Source organism: Pelodiscus sinensis, chromosome 1 (genome assembly GCF_052426305.1).
Source record: "Pelodiscus sinensis isolate ZL-2025 chromosome 1, ASM5242630v1, whole genome shotgun sequence".
Taxonomy (NCBI): Eukaryota; Metazoa; Chordata; order Testudines; family Trionychidae; genus Pelodiscus; species Pelodiscus sinensis.
This window is the reverse complement of record NC_143052.1, coordinates 268749692-268768261: the sequence shown is the minus strand read 5'-3', so window position 1 is coordinate 268768261 and position 18570 is coordinate 268749692. Positions and strand designations below refer to the sequence as shown.

The 18570-nt window shown below is 42.7% G+C and overlaps 1 protein-coding gene across 2 annotated transcripts in view; it reads left to right on the top strand.

The window, feature by feature from the left end:
- Nucleotides 1–18570, top strand: part of LOC142826457 (uncharacterized) — a 201198-nt gene that overhangs the window by 72720 nt on the left and 109908 nt on the right. For both annotated transcript variants that reach the window (XM_089775430.1, XM_089775429.1), the window contains 2 exons: nucleotides 9470–9559; nucleotides 9674–9790. In XM_089775430.1, the coding sequence (XP_089631556.1) occupies nucleotides 9470–9559; nucleotides 9674–9767 (184 nt within the window). In that variant the 3' untranslated portion in view covers nucleotides 9768–9790. The remainder of the gene's footprint in view (nucleotides 1–9469; nucleotides 9560–9673; nucleotides 9791–18570) is intronic.

The window sequence follows — 18570 nt, the reverse complement described above, 5'->3', positions numbered from 1 at the left end:
ACCTTGATTAACCATGACAGCCAGTGGGCCAGAGGTTCCTCAGACCTTTGTCTTTCTAGCTACTAGTCAGCAAAGGTGGAATCTGCTTGGTTGCTGGGATGTTCAGTAGGTATTTCACAATGTGATGAATACATCTATAGGAGTCCCAAAAACTAAACAGGTGGTATAGACAAGGAAGGATTATAGTTCTCTGGATACATGTTAAATCCAAGCCAATATAGGTTTACCCAATGTCATTCAAACCAGCACATCTTGTAAACGTGTAAAAGAGCTGTTACTAATAACATGCCTACAACATGCAGTACTGAAAACATAAATTGGTGCCTTGTTACTTTGCCTCCAATTCTGACATGTATTGTTAAATTATGTTGTTGATTCTTGCAAGAGACATTACAATTTCTCTCATTAAAGGAGGGGAAAAAAACTTCGTGTTCCTTTCCAGATTGTTCCCATTTACTGAAAATAAGCATGAGTTCCTGCCTTGAAGCACTATCTGCAAACTGCAGTCAGATGTAAAAGAAGCCTAATCAAGCCTGGGAACCAGGCCTTAATTAGACTGCTTCGAAAACAGAGCAGAAGAGCAAATGAAAATTATTAACCATCACTCATGATTCCTGTTTCTAATTTTGAAGAGGAAATCATGCATTAATCAAACCCTAGCTCTAAGCTCAGAGGCACGTTTTAGAAATATCTTGAAACAACAAGAGGAAATCTTTGCTGTGTTTAGAGAAAACAACTCCTGATCGGTCAGTATGTATAGCACAGTATATTTTGACATGAAATAAGCTATGTAGCAGTACACTTAGCCTTAGCTGGGTCCAAGAAAAACAAAAGCAGTACCAGTTGAAATGAAGTCACATGAGAAAATCAGCATTAACCCTGGGTTTTGTTCAAGGAAAACAGAAATGTAGTGTGTTATTTTCAGAGGATAATCGAAAGATACAGAAGGACAAATGTAACGGCAACAGTGTAACATATTACTATTTGCTTCAGACATAGCAAAAGAAACTCTTTAGTGTGTAGAAAAACATTTAATGAAAATTCATTATGATAAACTAGTCTAGTGAATGGGAACAAACTGGAGGTGACTTGAGATCATGTGATAAGATTTAGTAGAGCTGTGTTACATTATTTTTGTTAAATGTGGACTGTAAAGATAATCTTCCATTTTTTTGGCAAAGTAGTATGAACTTTCTGGCTATTATTCAGACAAACAAATATTCTCTATGTGGAGTCATATTGAACATATATTTTTTATCGTGCTGGGATAAGAAGTCTGTATGGTAAGGACTCCTCAGAATAAGAGGAAAAATGAGGCCTTTCCCCCCCATAATATATATTGCACCCACTATTTTGGAAACCACATCATACTAAATGCTGTGGGCTTGATGTTTAAATATCCATATTTAATCTTCACCTTTTGAATAAAAAATATTCTGTACAGCATCTAGGTTTACCAGAAAGGTCTCACATCCAAATATTGACCAGTACTTAATCTGTGTTGCTTGTAAAAAAACTACCATGCGCACAACCTGAAATCATTCGTCTGCAGATTTTAAGGTACAATATTTGCCTCTAGTGCCGTTGTGACTGCAATTATCTTTCTATATCTAATGAAAATTATGGAAATAAAGGGAAAACAGGGATTTCTCAGCAAGCATTATGTATCAGAGGTTCCTTAATACAGGTTGAACCTCTTTGGTCTGGGACTCCCTGGTCCAGAAGGACCACAGATGTTACTGGACCAGTGAGCTTCTGGACCAGAGAGTACTGGCGTCATAAAGCCTGGGGTTTGCAGCTGGCCAGGGAGCTAGGAGCCCAGAAGATCCCAGGATCAGCTGAAGCCAGGGCTAGCTATGGAGCCCGGCAGGGCCCTGGAGCAGCTGAGCCTGGCAGCAGTGGCAGCCACATTGCCACAGAGCCCAGCAGTGTCCCTGGGGAAGTGAACACCAATGTCCTGGGGCTGTCTATGGAGCTGCATGTTGGAGCTGACTGTGTAGTCCAGTGGCAGTTCTGGGGCAGCTGAGCCAGGCAGAAGCAGCAGCTCTGGAGCAGCAGAGCCCAACAGTGGCCAGCATCTCTGGGCTGGCTGCTGAGCCCAGTGGCAGCAGCTCCAGAACAGTGGAGCTTGGCAGCAGCAGCAGCAGTCCCAGAGCTGGCTGTAGAATTTGGCGGCTCTCCAGGGGCAGGAGACCTGGTGTCCCGAAGGCAGGGAACCCAGCTGCAGAGCTGGGGGAGAGGAGGAAAAGAGGGGAGACTGGCTGGTTCTGCTGATGGACCCAAGAGAGTCCCAAGTCCATCTGCAGAGGGGCCAGGAAACTCCCTCCTTTGGAACCGGCCAAGTCCTGATGGTACTGGACCAGGGAGATCCAACCTGTATAATTAAACAGCGCAAATGAGTGATTAAAGTCATTAGTCCCGCAAGGCAGTGTAATGTGGAAGAATTAGCACAGGTAGGAGTCAGGTAGTCCTGAATTTTAGTAATGACTTCATCACTACCTGTTTAACTTTGGCCAAATCACCTTATCTTTTATCCCCAACAATAAAATTAGGATAATTGGCTGAACGAAGCAAAGGCTTACACTCAACTCAGTGACATTTTATCTGTGCAGAATAGGGATGTGAACGACTAGTCAACTAGTCACTCTCCCCCGCTTGCTGTCTCTATCAGAAAGGAGTTCCCAGCTGGCCCTGGGCTGCACACGGCATTTTAAAGTGGCAGCACCACTTGGAGCCCGGGAGTCAGTTGAGGACTCAGAGCCCGGGGTTAGGTAGGGACTCCATGCGGCGCTGCTGCTTTGAAATGCTGTGGAGAGCACGGGGCCAGCAGGGGACTGTTTGAGTTCACCACTGGCCCTGTGTTCCCCTGGGGCTGTTGCTGCACTTCAAAGGTGGAGGCGCCCTTATAGACTAATAGAATAGTCAATGCAAATTGCATCGACTGTTTGATTAGGCAGTTAAATTTAACATCCATCGTGGAGAATCGGGGCTCTTTGGCTTTAACTGAAGACTCAGGCTTCCTTCTGCAAACTTGACAGAAAGGACACAATTCTTCCATCTTTCTTCTGTTGGGTCCATTGGGTGAAATTCTGGCCCTATTAAAGTCACTTATAAAACTCCCATTGAATTTAGTACAGCCATTGATTTCAGTAGAGGAATAAATTAATACTCAGTTTCAGTAAGAGTGACAGATTTGGACCCAAAGAGCTATTCCTTCTTGCAGTTACCTACTCAGAAGTTATAGAGTTGATATGGTCCTTGCCCCGGCTGGAACTGAATTCAGTCTAAGAATGTAAGAACAGCCACACTGGGTCAGCCTAAAGGTCCATCTAGGCTAGTATCCTGTCTCTGTGCCAGGTGCTTTTGAGGGAATGAACAGAACACAGGAATTGCAAGTGATCCATCAACTGTTGCCCAGTCCCTGCTTCTGACAGTTGGGTGTTTCAAGGACACCTGGAGGTTGCTTCCCTGTCCATTTTGGCTAATAGCCATTGATGGACCTGTCCTCCTTTGACTTATCTAAAGTTCTTTTTTAACACAGTGTTTTAGTTTTGGCCTTTACAGCATCCACTGGCAATGAGTTCCACAGCTCAGCTGTTAATGTGAAGTTTTGTTTTGTTTGTTTTACAGTTTGCTGCCTATTAATATTATTGGGTGACCCCTACTTCTTTTGTTCTTTAAAGGACTAAATAAACATTTCCTATTCACTTTCTTCATACCATTCATGATTTTATAGACTTCTATGAAATTCTGCCTTTGTTGTCACTTTTCTAAAATGAACAGTCCCAGTCTTTTCAATCTCTCCTTGTATGGAATACGTTCCATATCCCTAATCATTTTTGTTGTCTTTCTCTGTACCATTTCCTATTCTAATGTACCTTTCTTAAGATGACGTGTCCAGATCTGCATGTAGCATTCAAGATGTGAATGTACCATGGATTTGTATAGCAGCATTCTGATATTTTCTGTGTTATCATCTGTCACTTTCCTAATGGTTCCTAGCATGGTTATCTTTTTAAACTGCTCCTGCATGTTGAAGAGATGTTTTTAGAGAACTATCCACCGTGACCTCAAGATCTAATTCTTCAGTGGTATCAGCTAATTTAGACCCCATCATCTTGCATGTATAGTTGGGATTATGTTTTCCAATGTGCCTTACTTTGCATCTATCAATGTTGGATTTCATCTGCCATTTTGTTGCCCAGTCACCTAGTTTTTTGAGTTCCCTTTTAATTCTTATCAGTCTGCTTTGGACTTAACTAGCTTGAGTAATTTTGTCTCAACTGTAAATTTTGTCACTTCACTGTTTACTCTCCCTTTCCAGATCATTAACAAATATGTTGAACAGCACAGGTCCCAATACAGAAACTTGTGGGACCCTGCTATTCACTGTTCTCCACTGTGAAAACTGGCCATTGATTCCTATCCTTTGTTTCCTATTCTTTAGCCAGTAATTGATCAATGAGAGGACTTTCCTCCTTATTCCATGCCTGCTAGTTTGCTTGAGAGCCTTTGGTGTGGGACTTCATCAAATTTTTTTTGAAAATTCAAATGCACTATATCCACTGGATCTCTGTTGTCCACATGCTTGTTGACACATTCAGAGAATTCTGATAGAATGGTGAACCATATTGACTCTCTGCCAACATACTGGCTGTGTCTACATTGGCAAGATTTCACACAAAAGCAGCTGCTTTTGCGCAAAATCTTGCCACCTGTCTACACTGGCCGCGAGTATTTGCGCAAGAACACTGACGTTGTAATGTATAAAATCAGTGCTTCTTGCGCAAATACTCTGACGCTCCCGCTCAGGGATAAGCCCTCTTGCGCAAGAGGCCAGTGTAGACAGGCAACGTTAATTTCTTGCGCAAGAAAGCCCAATGGCTAAAATGGCCATCGGAGCTTTCTTGTGCAAGAGAGCGTCTACGCTGGCACGGATGCTTTTGCGCAAAAGCACATCTTCTGCGCTAAAGTACATGCCAGTGTAGATGCTCTCTTGCACAAATACTTTTAACAGAAAAACTTTTCTGTTAAAAGTATTTGCACAAAATCATGCCAGTGTAGACGCAGCCACTGAGTTCTTCTATAAGTCTGATGATTTTGTTCTTTACTATAATTTCAATCAATTCACCTATTACTGAAGTTTGGCTTATCGGCCTGTAATTGACAGAAGTGTATCCAGAGTAGTACTGGGCAGCCTGCAGGCCGAACACAGCTCATTAGGGTAAACCACTTACAGAGTAAAACAGGTTCTTTAACTTGCAAGTAAGGCCGCCCTCAGCTCCCATTGGCTACCGTTCACTATTACCTGCCAATGAGACTTGAAGGAAATGGCACAGGTCATAGGGATTTGCTGGCTGCCATTTCTCAGTTGTCCAGGAATGGTGACCTGTGGCCAGTGTGACCTGTGGGCAGCTGTACCTGTGGATGCAAGGGAAACAACTTGTCTGGCATCCTGCCAGTAGTTTATCTTGATGAGCTGCATGTGACCTGCAGGCCACAGGTTGTCCACCATTGATCTAGAGCAGGGGTGGGCAATAATATTTGCCTGGGGGCCACTTCAAAAATGTTTGAAGTAGCCCAGGCCACTCCAGAAGGGACAGAGCCTAAATGGGAAGGGGTGGGGTTACCCCACCCCCAGACCAATCCGGTGGGGGAGCTTCTTTCCCCCCTTTCCCACTAGGAACCCATGGCCTGGACGAGGCTTGGGACGCTCCCCCACCCCGAGGCCAATCAGGGCGCTTCCTCCCGCCCTGCCAGGAGCACGTGGCACTTTGAAGTGCTGCAGGCTCCTCGCAGGGCCAGGACAGGGTGAAGGAAGCTTCACACAGTTCCCTCGGCCCCAGGCCCTGATTGGCCTGGCGGCAGGGAAGCATGCGAAGTCTCCTCCACTCTCCCCTCCCCCCACCTGCTTGCGAGCAGCACGCGGCGCTTCAAAGCACCAGATGTTCCTGGCAGGTGGGAGGAGGCTTCATGTTCTCCCCCGCCCCCAGGCTTTAATTAACCTGGGGCTCGGGGAAGAGGAGGGCCTCTATGGGCTGGATCCATCTTCTTGACGGGCCCAATCCGGCCCGCAGAGGCCCTTTTGCCCACCCCAATTTTTAAAAATAGGCATTACGTTATCTGCTTGCAGACATCTAGTACAGATGCAGATTTAAGTGATAGGACACACATCACAGTCAGTAGTTCTACAATTTTATATATGAGCTCCTGCAGAACTCGAGGGTGAACACCATCTAGTCCTAGTTATATATTACTTTTAATGTATACATTTGTTCAAAAATCTCCTGTACAAAAATGAAGTTAGCTTCCACATAATAGCCTTATCTTCCTTGCATGGTCCTTTAGCATCTTAGCTTCCTTGAGTAGCCCAGGAGCCCCACTGATTGTTTGGTAGGCTTCTGACCTCAGGTGTACTTAAAAAAATCTTTCAGTGTTTCTTCAAATTCTTCCTTGGCCTGTGTTACTATACTTTTACACTCTTACTTTTGCTATGTTCCTTTCTATTTTGGCCATCATTTACCATTTTCTGTGCTTATGTGAGAATGTTATATGTGGCTGGTTGATTTTTGCAAAGGCTACTTGTTCTTCATTGATTATTTTTCGTGCGTGTTTTAACAGACATCCACATCTGCTTTCTGCCCTTGTTTTGAATGTTATTACTTTACTTAACTCCTTTGATATGATGCAATAGGTTTCTACAACTGCTCACTCTGGTGAACTTTGAGTTGTTCTTATGCTTCTGCAATGGTGCCCGGTTGAGTCATTTTCCAAGTTAGTCTCCTATTTTGGGGCCACCATTTGATTTCTTTTAACACTTTGCTTTTCTTGCTTTCATATGCTATGCCTGTAGCTATGCATTAGAGCTATAGTGCTATCAACACAGATAATCTAGGACTTGAAATTAGATTGTCACTATCCAGTCCATATTTATGAATCAATGTTAACAGTGGAAATCCTGATTTGATTTTGTTTTGGGTGTGCTCCAATGTCATTTAACTGTTTCTTGAATAAAGTTAATTTTTGTAAAATTCATTGAATTACATACTCCTGTGTCTTGTTGGTGTGTAGGAAAGCTTTCTTCCTCTTTTCCATCCCCTTTGCCTCTAATATCCACTTTACACCTAATACTGTTGTGTTTTTGGTGGTTTGTTGTTTTTTGGGCAGCAAACACAAGGTGCTCGGTGCTGTCCAAACATAAACAAATGCTACAGTATCTTGGCTATTTTAATACAGACCAAAACCAGGACTCCCTCATCCAGAACCATCTGTGGTCTGGTAGGACCACGGATGTTCTTGGACCAGGGAGTCCTGACTGGGAGTCCCAGCAGTAAGAGGGCTGGCAGCTCGGACTCTGGTGTGGCTGAGGCTGGGACCGGTGCCAGAGTCCTGGTAGCATAGCAGTGGCTGCAGCAGCCCCAGTAGCAGGGCTGGGGATGTGGCAGTTGTGGCGTCTGTGGTAGCAGGACTGGGGCCAGAGACATGGCAGGTGCAGCAGCCCTGATAGCAGGGCTGGGCCTGGAGATGCAGCAACTGCTGTGGCCCCAATAGCAAAAATGGAGCCGGGGCATTCTGGGCTGCCAGGGCTGCAGCAGCCTAGCAGCGGGGAGGGAAAATGGTCTGGGGAGCTGGTACCAGGGGACCTCCTCTGGTTCGGCAAATTCGAGGGTGCTGGACCAGCGAGGTCCAATCTGTAGTATCCTTGAAGATCTAGCTCACATCCTTTATTTGCAATTTGTTACAAACATATGGCCCATTTATTTAGTTCTGTTTCTAGGAATGTTTATGGATAACTGTTTACATGGTAAGCATCACCCTTACTGGGTTGTAAGTTGTGCTTGTTGGGCCTTATCAAATTAATCATGTTCTTTAGTGCACTTGCTTGACATCTGAGATTAAACTGCAACCAGCCCTTCTTTTTATAAGTTAAACTCCCACTTCTTCCTCCACGGTTGCAAGTGCCATGAATACAGTGGAACCAGTTTAGATCTCTTGTTTGGAGGACAGGTTTTGGAATCCCACCCATTGAATATGTGGGAGGCAAAGGGTCTGAGGGCTTCTATGCTATGGAGAAGATCAACGCTGCTGCAGTTGATCTTCCAGGGTTAAATTGGCGGGTGTAGTGAAGACTTGCTAATTCGAACTGAAAGGGCATTCCCATCAGTGCTGGGAGTCCTGCTCCTCACAAGGAGTATGGGAAGTTGACGGGAGCACTTGCTTCTGTCAACCTCCTGCTGTGTGGATGGTGCCAAAATGCAATTTAAGATACTTCAACTCCAGCTACATAGTTACTTCGAGCTGTGTATCTTAAGCTGACTTGCCACTTTAGCATAGACTAGTGGACTATGGAGATCCGCTTGCAGCCTCACCCCCTGCCCTGAGTAGAGATGAAGAATGGAGCAGTGGCAAGGTGTGAACCTGGTACCTGAGAGACCAGTTTGATTTCCGTTGTGACCTTAGGTAAGTCATTTTCTGTTAATTATTTCTACTTGTGTAAAATAGCAGTAATAGCTGTTCCCTTCCTTCTGAAGGTAGGATAAATACATTAAAGATTCTGAGGTAGAGTAGCATATCAATATCAGAGGTTACGGCAGCAATAAAATGTTGGAAGTGGATGCAAACTGTCTCTGCAGAATTAAGGGGAAGATAACTTCCGTGTGCACAACCTAGATACTGGGATTGGGACCATTGTGAGGAGATGATAGCACTAGGAAATATCTGCAATGAAGCTACTAATTAATGTTGTCTTTTTGTCTCTTTAGTTCAGGATCATATGCAGGGCGAAAGGAAGGACCTTGGGACATGAGAATTCATCCGTTCCTCATCTACGTAGATCCTTTTACTTTCTCCCTGTCTCCCCCTCACCATCCATTATGCTCTTTGCCTTTTGTCTTCACCAAACAACATTAAAAAATCAATGACCCTTCACTTGATGAAGCTCTTTCTAAAATAAAAACATCTAAAAGCTTTGAGAAACACCTTGTGAAGGGCAGTGTGCTTCCTCGCTGCTGGCTGCTTTGCTGGAAGGGTTGCTAATTCTGTTTCAATGATGCTGCCGACAGGCCAGTTGTGCAGGCTGCCTTTGATCTTGCTTTTACATTCATTTACCATAATAAGAGTTGGCTTTATTGAACCAATTAAAATTATAGTCCTCCCTTATTATCTCCATAGAGTACAGTGGCGATGAAGTGAATTTCAATAAATCATTTCACTTGGGCAAGTTTATAGATCCTTATTTTACATATCCAGTTTGGTTTTTATAAGGTGCAATTTAATATTGACCCTATATGTCATTTGCGTAATAAATGTTTTAGGGTCAAGGATTAAAAGCTTTAGTCAAAGATATGTCATGTTACGTAAAGCTCTGTTTGTAATATTGGTTGCAAATGGTTTTTAATTGCTCAAATTGACGATAAAGTCTAGTCTCTTTATCTTTTGTAATCTCTTAGCAAGTTTTTTTTAATTGTAGGAGAACAGGTGCTTTGCTGCATAGTCTCTTGCCAGAAGTGCATCCCGAAAATACATTTGGAAAGGGTTTGACTGAACATGAACATAGAAGGTATGATCCTTCTCCTATGCACTGGCAAAACTCTTAAAGCCATACCAGCAGCTGACTCATAATTACAGATTTTAAACATGAGTATAATGATTTATTTTGGTTTGTATTTCACAGAGAGCAGTCCATGTTTGTGTTGTTCTCTATGTGCATTTTAAAAACCATGTCTAAAATCAAAGAAGCAAACTCAGATGTCGCGCAGTTAACATGAATTGGCTGGATTCACAAAACATGGTAAGCCAACTACCTTGAGACTGTCTATAGCTTTCAGTACTCCAAATAACACTTCTTGGTGCCTTAAAGTTGCTGTCTTCCCTTTATCAATCTACTTGTAAACCCAAAGCTTGTCTTCTTGTTACCTATTGGTAAGCTTTTTTCGAATGCTCGTCAGTCACTAAAGTATGTGGAAGCTGCCCGCATAAAATTCTCATCCTTGTTTTGTGATGCCTTTCTGCCTTAGACTTTTGCCCCTTGGCATGATATGTATCTCAGTAACTATTGTAATTTATGGCAACAGGGCACTCACTGGATTTACTCCAGTTTATATGTGAAGGACCATGTTTTAGAGCAGATATACCCTGTCACCCATTAAAGAGCATCATAGCACTCAGTAGAAGCGCCCTTCAGAACAAGACAGTAGGGCCCAGTGGCCAATGTCTATGGGCTTGCCCCTAGATTTGGACAGTATGACCTAACAGCCAGGATCAATTGGACTGTCCTTCATTGCAGGGTTATATGGCCCAGTGACCAGAATCAGTAGAACTGCCCTTAGCTTCAGGTAAGTATACTTAGCGACCATAGTCAGTAGAGTTACCCTTGCATGCAGGATGTTGTGGCCTAGGGGCAGAGACAACAGGGTTGCTCAATCTGTTGAGCCATGACAAAAGACTTCCAAGAACAATAAAATACTTGAGTGGGAATTCCGCACCAAAAAATTGAAAACTCTGTGGACAGTGTTTTAAAATTCTCCTTACTTTGTGAAAATAACACAACCTAATCACACCAGTTTCAATTATTTTGGTAAGTTATTTCAAAATGCCCATCAGCAATATGCCTGTAACAATGCAGATGACAAAAAAGATTCTGGAAATCTTTTGTTGACAAATAGATTATTTAGTAGGCATATTAATACAGAGCTCTGAGTAAACACGTAGGGTACGTCTAGACTACATGCCTCTGACGACAGAGGCATGTCGATTAGACTACCCGGCATAGGAAAATGAAGCGGCGATTTAAATAATCTCCGCTTCATTTAAATTTACATGGCTGCCGCGCTGAGCTGATCAGCTGTTTGTCGGCTCAGCGTTGTAGTCTGGACGTTCCGCGGTCGACATTAAAGGCATTTGTCGACCTCCTAGGTATGCCTCCTGGGATGAGGCATACCTGGGAGGTCGACAAATGCCTTTGATGTCGACCCCCGTGTGTCCAGACTACCGCACTGAGCCGACAAACAGCTGATCGGCTCAGCGCGGCAGCCATGTAAATTTAAATGAAGCAGCGATTATTTAAATTGCCACTTCATTTTCCTATGCCGGGTAGTCTAATCGACATGCCTCTGTCTTCAGAGGCATGTAGTCTAGACGTACCCTTACAGACCCTACAAGACAGAAATTTCTTTCCCACATCCTTCAGAAGCCTTTGCTTGCAGGAGTCAGTGGTAACAGAGGAGCTGATGGAGAGGGAAGTAATTGCTGAGAAGGCATGTGGATATGAACCCCAAGGATTGTTATGTGTAAGAGTGATAAGTATGGAACAGTTTTGTGGGGAAAATTGTTAGGGAGCCTCTCCCATGTAGACCCTGGCTGATCCCCAATCCCGAGGCTACTCTAAGGTGGTCCCAGTCCTCATATAAATTAGGTTGCTTCAGCCCATGCTGACTGGCTGTCTTCCTCCCCTAATCTGCCCATCATGGATAGTTAGGAGGCATAGCCAGAACACACTGCACTCTACCTGCACCTTCACACCTCTTACACTACAAACTATAGGGTTTTGGTATAGAGCCCTTTATTTTACACCCATTGGGAAGTCTCCCTCTTCAGTGTAACCCCCGAGGGGTAATCTAGCTGTTTTTTGTGTGGTTCAAAGCTGGCAGAGCAGATTGGTCCAGACAGTTGGGCCCAAGGAATCTTATTCTGTGGTCTCTTATTGGACCTATACATCTTTAAACATATGATAAGAATGCCAATTCTAAGAAAGTACAACAGAGAATCATATGCATCCTTTTCATCTCAATTGGATGAAAACTGGGCTTTTGAAAGGATGTCTCATGTCAAAATAGATTATTGTGGGGTTTTTTAATTTGAAATAATTGCATAATTATATGTGTGTATTAAATGTATTTCCACCCAGTATATTTTTGTTTGTTTCAGTTATTTGAAAGCTGTCTGTAATTCAGTGAAAATACGTCTCAATCTGTTGGGCAGTCAGCAGTTGCTAAGTAAATGGGGGAGGGAAAAAAAGAGATTGTGTCAATGCATGTTGCAGAAACTCGAGAGGATCTTAGCTCGCTTAAATCATTTTTATTATGCACAGACAAAAGTTTACATTTATAAGCGACTGAACTAAGCCAGTCTATGTTTCTTTAATTGGAGCTGGGATAATTCAAGTTGGCTATCTGCTTCATGTTGCTGAGGACATTTCCGGAAATCGGTACATACTGGCTGCATGCAACATTCAAATCCTGGACAGACTCCATTGACTTGAATTGGTTTAGGATCATGCTGCAAATCCTAAGAGCCATAAGGGGAATTCAGCAATCGATGCATCTTCTTCAAAAAATAGTCCATATGCAATGTCTAATGCTCAAGCACCCCAATCCTAACCTGTCCCATCTTTTCTTTTTCCCCATACGGTCCGCACAGCTCTCTTCTCTCTTTCTGTCTTTCCATCTAGCCACCCTTAGGGTACATCTAGACTACAGGCTTTTGTCGACAGAAGTTTTGTCGACAGATACTGTCGACAAAGCTTCTGTCGACAAAGAGTGTCTAGACTACATTCAGTTCTGTCAACAAAGCAAGTTGCTTTGTCGACAAAACCCTGTAGTCTAGACACAACCCTAGATGCAATAACACCTTCTGCCGACAGAACTCTGTCGACAAAAGGCGTTATGCCTCGTAAAATGAGGTTTACCAGCGTCGACAAAACTGCTGAGTTCTGTCGACGTTATGTCGACAGAACTCAGCGGTAGTGTAGACACAGGTATAGTTTTGTCGACAAAAGTCCACTTTTGTCGACAAAACTCTGTAGTCTAGACACACCCTTAGATTCCAGGACATAATTCCAGGAATCCTGTTTAAAAAAATTTAAATCTGAATAATTGCTATTTTATTATAAACATCAGTACTTGTGCACATACTATAACTATATGTATCAAGACTTCTGTTGATGTGAGATCGCATATCTGTAATCAACAACTGAAATTCTTCGTTCTTCTTGATGGTCATTAGGAGCTGCACCATGTTTCCACTGAAGAATTAATGGGAGTATAAGCTACTGCAGCATTTGACTTTGTTCAGTAGGCAGCAAGTTTAAAAGAAATAAAAGGAAGTACTTTTTCATACAATGCACAGTCAACCTATGGAACTCCTTGTCAGGGGATGTTGTGACTATAACAATGTTAAAAAAAGAACCAGATAAATTCATAGAGGATACATCCATCAATAGATATTAGCTAGGATGGGCAGGGATGTTGTCCCTAGCCTCTGTTTGCCAGAAGCTGGGAATGGGCAACCGGGGAGGGATCACTTGATGATTACCTGTTCTGTTCTTTCCTCTTTGGGGTACCTGGCATTGGCCACAGTCAGAGAACAAGATACTGGGATAGATGGACCTTTGGCTGTTCTTTTGGCCCCAAAAAAGGGAGAGAATCAGTGTGGAGGACAACCAGATTTTAGCTGGAATAATCTGCACATATGCTGCAGAGGATAGAGCAGGGAACTTCAGCTAGAAGACTCCAGAAGCATCCAGAACTAGAGTGTGGGACTTACTAGACATGCTCAGCAGCTGTTTCTGAATATCAACAGGAAGTTTTCTTTAGGGGGCAATCTGCCTGCCAGATCACAGTGATGATCGTGTGGCCTGAGCCAAAGAGTACAAGGGAGAAAAGTTGATAAATACTGTAGTTAAAAAGCTTCAGAGGGGTAGCCGAGTAGTCTGTAACAGGAAATACTTAAAAAAAATAGTACCTTAAAGACTAACAAAACTTCTAGATGGTATCATGAGCTTTCGTGGGCACAACCCTAAAGAAGTGGATTGTGCCCACAAAAGCTCATGATACCATCTAAATGTTACAGTAGTTAAAGATAGTTCTGTGGACCCAACAGTTGATTGATTTAGGACCAAGATATATGTCTGCTGTGAGGATGGGCTATATATTGCTTTGGATACAGGTTAGTGCTATTCCAGCTTTACTTACTGGGAAGCCCTTTATTAGGATAACGTTTGGTCCACCATGATGTGTTCAGTGGCCGTAGAGGGAGAATTAGGAGGAGGGCATTTCTATAATACTTTCTGAAAAGTCGGGAAAATGTCACCTCTGGCAAAAAGTTAAGTTGAGGTATAGGAAGAAGGGATACACAGTAGTAGCTAATATACTGTTGTTAGCAGTCCCTTCCAGTTCTCATGTTATATGATTCTACAATTCCCAGCTGATAGCTGAATTTTTTAACAGAGCAAGTCTGCCATAGAAAGTCTCTAGAAAAGTCCCCTTTGAGAAGGCCCCTCCAATCAAAAATAGAGTAACATTCTATGAGTGAACAATCTTAAAAAAGGGCAACAAAAATGATTAGGGGTTTGGAACAGGTCCCATATGAAGAGAAATTAAAAAGACTGAGACTTTTCAGCTTAGAAAAGAGGAGACTAAGGGGGGATATGATAGAGGTCTATAAAATCATGACTGATGTGGAAAGTGAATAAGGAAGAATTATTTACTTATTCCTATAATATAAGAATTAGGCGTCACCAAATGAAATTAATAGGTAGCAGGGTTAAAACAAACAAACAAAAGGAAGTTTTTCTTCATGCAGTTCACAGTCAACCTGTAGAACTCCTTGCCAGGGGTTGTTGTGAAAACCAGGACTTTCAAAAAAGAACTAGATAAATTCATTGAGGTTAGGTCCATCAATGGCTATTAGCCAGGATGTGTAGAAATGGTTTCCCTAGCTTCTGTTTGTCAGAGGCTGGAAATGGATGAGAGGAGAGGAATCACAGGGTGATTACCTTTTCTGTTCACTCTCTCTGGGGGCATCTGGTATTGGCCACTGTCAGAAGACCAGATACTGGGCTAGATGGACCTTTGGTCTGACCCAGTGTGACTATTCTTATGAAAGAGCATGGCTAGGCCACTGAACTCTGGCTGAGTTCCAGGTGTGCTAATCACCAGGGATGTGAGTTGGCCCGTTCAGCTCAATGGGAGTTTTGCCTGAGTGAGGACTGAGCAAACAATCAGCTATTGAGAGTTGGCTCATGCTGAGTGATGCCCATAACTCTGACTTCATGTCACTGAGTCTGCATTTCACTACAGGTTGGACCTCCCTGGTCTGGCACCCTCAGGACATGAGTGGTCCTGAACCATGGAGTTTGCCAGACCAGGGTAGTTCAAGGCTCCTGTCTGGGCTTTGAGTGTCCTTGGTGCCTGGGATTCCTTCTCTGCTACTGGCCCCATGCCAGGGCTCCCAGGGTCAGCCTACTTGGCCTGGGAATTCCCTACAACCCCTGCCACCACCAGCTCCACTCTTGCTAGGGATCCCCCCACCGCTGCTGACCCTGCTTCCACCGGGGTTCCCAGCTGGAGAATCCTGCACCTGCTGCTGGTTCAGCTGCTGCCTGGGCTTCCAACCAGGGCCGGGGATTCCTCCTGGCTGGCACCAGCCCCACTGCCACTGGGGTTCCTGGCTGAGACTGGGGATTCCTTTCAGCTGCGCAGGGAGTGCTCCCTAGAGCTGGACTCCCCACTTCAGGACCAGCCCAGCTGGGGCTCCCCAGCACCACCAACCAAGTGGCTGTACCGCGAACTCCCATCTGACTAGTGTTCCTCGCCTCCCAGGCTCTTGTCCAGCAACATATACGGTCCTTCCTTCCGGACCACAGATATCGCTGGACCAGAGTCCTGGATTTGAGAGGTTCAAACTGTAATACAGAAGAACTCTCAGCAGGGGTTCAGGAAAAAAGTCTTTCAGTAGGGACATACCAGTGGGTAACGTACACCATTTATGTCACTTCTGAACTTGACTAATTGTAATAATTACCTAAACAGCAAGACATCATTTGTAGAATTATTCTGTTTATGCTAATATGCATCCTACATTATGAAATAACGTTGAATAGAATTAGAAAACGAGCACTTTCCTTTGGTTGAATATCAGGAACACGATGCATCAGCAGTATAAAATTGCAGTTTAGATTACAGGACTATCTTTCAAGGTTGTGAAATATTTGTGGATATCAGCATCAGGAAGATCACTCCAGATGCTCCCACATTATTTACATCATCTGTTCATCTTTGTTAAGCAAACTATTTCACTGTTTTTCTTGGTTACTGTACCCTTTTCAGAGTAGAAGGGGATCTTCTTGTCATTCAAGTAGTAGTATCAAGAAGCTTAAGAAAATGCATCTAAGGCAGAAGAGTTTCAGGTTTCCAAACAAAAAAGAAACCATAGATAGTACATTTAAAATTGGAAAGAACCACAAGTGATTATATTATGAGCCTTTTTCTGTAACAAGTCTGTTTGGCCTCACATACATAATGGAGGCTAATACTCTGAGAACTAACTGGCTGCTTTCTTTATCTCTGGAGAGAGTCCTCAATAGTTTTAAAGGCGGCACCCAGAAGACAAGGATGTTAGTGTGTCATAGCTATGTACTCTACATGAACAATTGGCTTCATTCTGCTAGCACCACCAACCAGGTGGCTGTACTGAAATGAACCCACCAGGATTATTTTCCTCTCTAAATCCTCCCTTTCATTCTGCATTCAAAATCCTCTCTACCTTACGTAGTACAATCTATTATTTCATATCAGATGAGCAAGACAGAGGTACCAAGCCAGCAACATTACAAAAGGTTGTGTTTGCCGTGGCTCTACTGGATTGATTTGTCTTATTGCGCAAAGACTTACATATTCAACACAAAATGATATGGATTCTAAAGTAGAAATTAGGGATGTTAGATAGTGGATAATAGTATAGCTGAGTAACCTCATGAATTCTTATTGGTTATTCAACTATTCTGTAGTCCCCGAGAGTGGAGCTGGTAGCCAGTGTGCTCTGACCCCACTCCTGGGGAGCCCCCTACCACCTTGCGCTGTTGCCTCTGAATCAGAAGCAGCCGTGCGGGATGCCAGACTGGAACCGGTTTGCGAGGGGAGTGAGTTTAAATATCAGCTCTCCATGCAAACCAGCTGCCTGCCACCCCACACTGCTGCTGATACAGAGGCAGCAAGCAGGGGCAGATGTGAGTAGTCAAAAAGATGAACTGATAAACCAAGGTGTATCGTATACTTGACTACTTGTTTACATTCCTAGAAGAAAGTGAAAGTTGAACTAGACCTGGCACCTGCTGAACACAAACTAAAGTGTGATGAGATGAAGAAGGTAGGACTTGTGAAGGAGAGGATGGTGAGGATTTATAAAAATATTATTACATATATTACAACTATTATAAAAGTATTATTACTGTATCATGTAGCAACTTAGCTGACCGCATTGCATTAGGTAAAGCACAAACATGTAGTGAGACATTTTCTGAAATTTTACAGTCTAAATAGACAACACAGAGGGTGGCAGACAGGAGATACTGTTATCCTCAGTTTACAGATATGGACCTGAAGCATAATGAGGTGAAATGTTTCACACAAGGTAATGCATTCTAATGCTACTAATGCATCTCCTGAGTACCAGTCCAGTGCTTTAACCGCAAGACTATTCTTCCTATGTGGCCAAAGCTCAAAACATGATGCTGTTTGCTGTTGGTTTTGAAATGGTAAAAATTCCATTGAAATGGTATGTCTACTAAATAACCATTTATACTTATTTTACAGCTTGGGAAAAACTGAGCAGAAAAATTAAATCACTTGCTTAAGACTACACAGCAAATAAGTGGGAAAAGAAGGATTAGAACTGAGTCATGTCAGACTCAAGTTTGTGCTTATTCTAGGCAACATTGCTTTTCAAAATAAATTAATTTCATGCTGGAGGTATTGTAGTACCAGGTTGGTCTTTTTATTGAGATAAGTACAATTTTGGGAGTTTGACTGCCTCCATCTTTTTCATCCACAACGTTGAATTTCCTATGCCAAGTGATCCTTGGGCTGGTTGGCACTGGGCCATTATGCAAAAAGACAAAGAAACCAGTCCAACAACCAACAAACACTTTAGAAACATAAAATGTTAAGTACAGATACAAAACTATGATGGTAGACATGTTTTGAATAATGATGACATAGTATTCCATTCCTCGTATTATTCTAAAACAAGTTAAAATAGGTAATTTAACTTCCCTTTGCACAACTTTAGAGAGAAATCTTGATACATATTCCATTCATATTGTTTATAGATTTGCACTGCATTTCATTGTCAAAACTATATATCTTTCCTTTCTAAGAAAAGGAAAGCAAAATAAGTATAAATTCTACCTTCCCAGTCCTTTATACAATACAAGAGACATATATTGAAAACAAATTCTCACAAACTTGTTTGTAGACATCTGCATTTTGAAAAACCACATTTAGTTCTGTTTAGGATCAGTGACTTATCTAGAAAGGACATTAAAAAGATCATAACTAATGATCTGTCTTGAAAGAAAATGAAGAGAATAGGAAAAAAATAATATGGAAAATATCCTTGCCAAAATATTGTCCTGTAGTAAAGCTCTTGATTGATTCATAACACAGTAAAAGAGCTACTTGCAGAATGTTGTATATTGTTATTACATTCTGATACAAGTTCTCCTTTGCCCATGTTTGGTCAAAGAGGCAAGTTTCTAAGAATTCCTCGACATTCTAGACTTATTGCTTTACA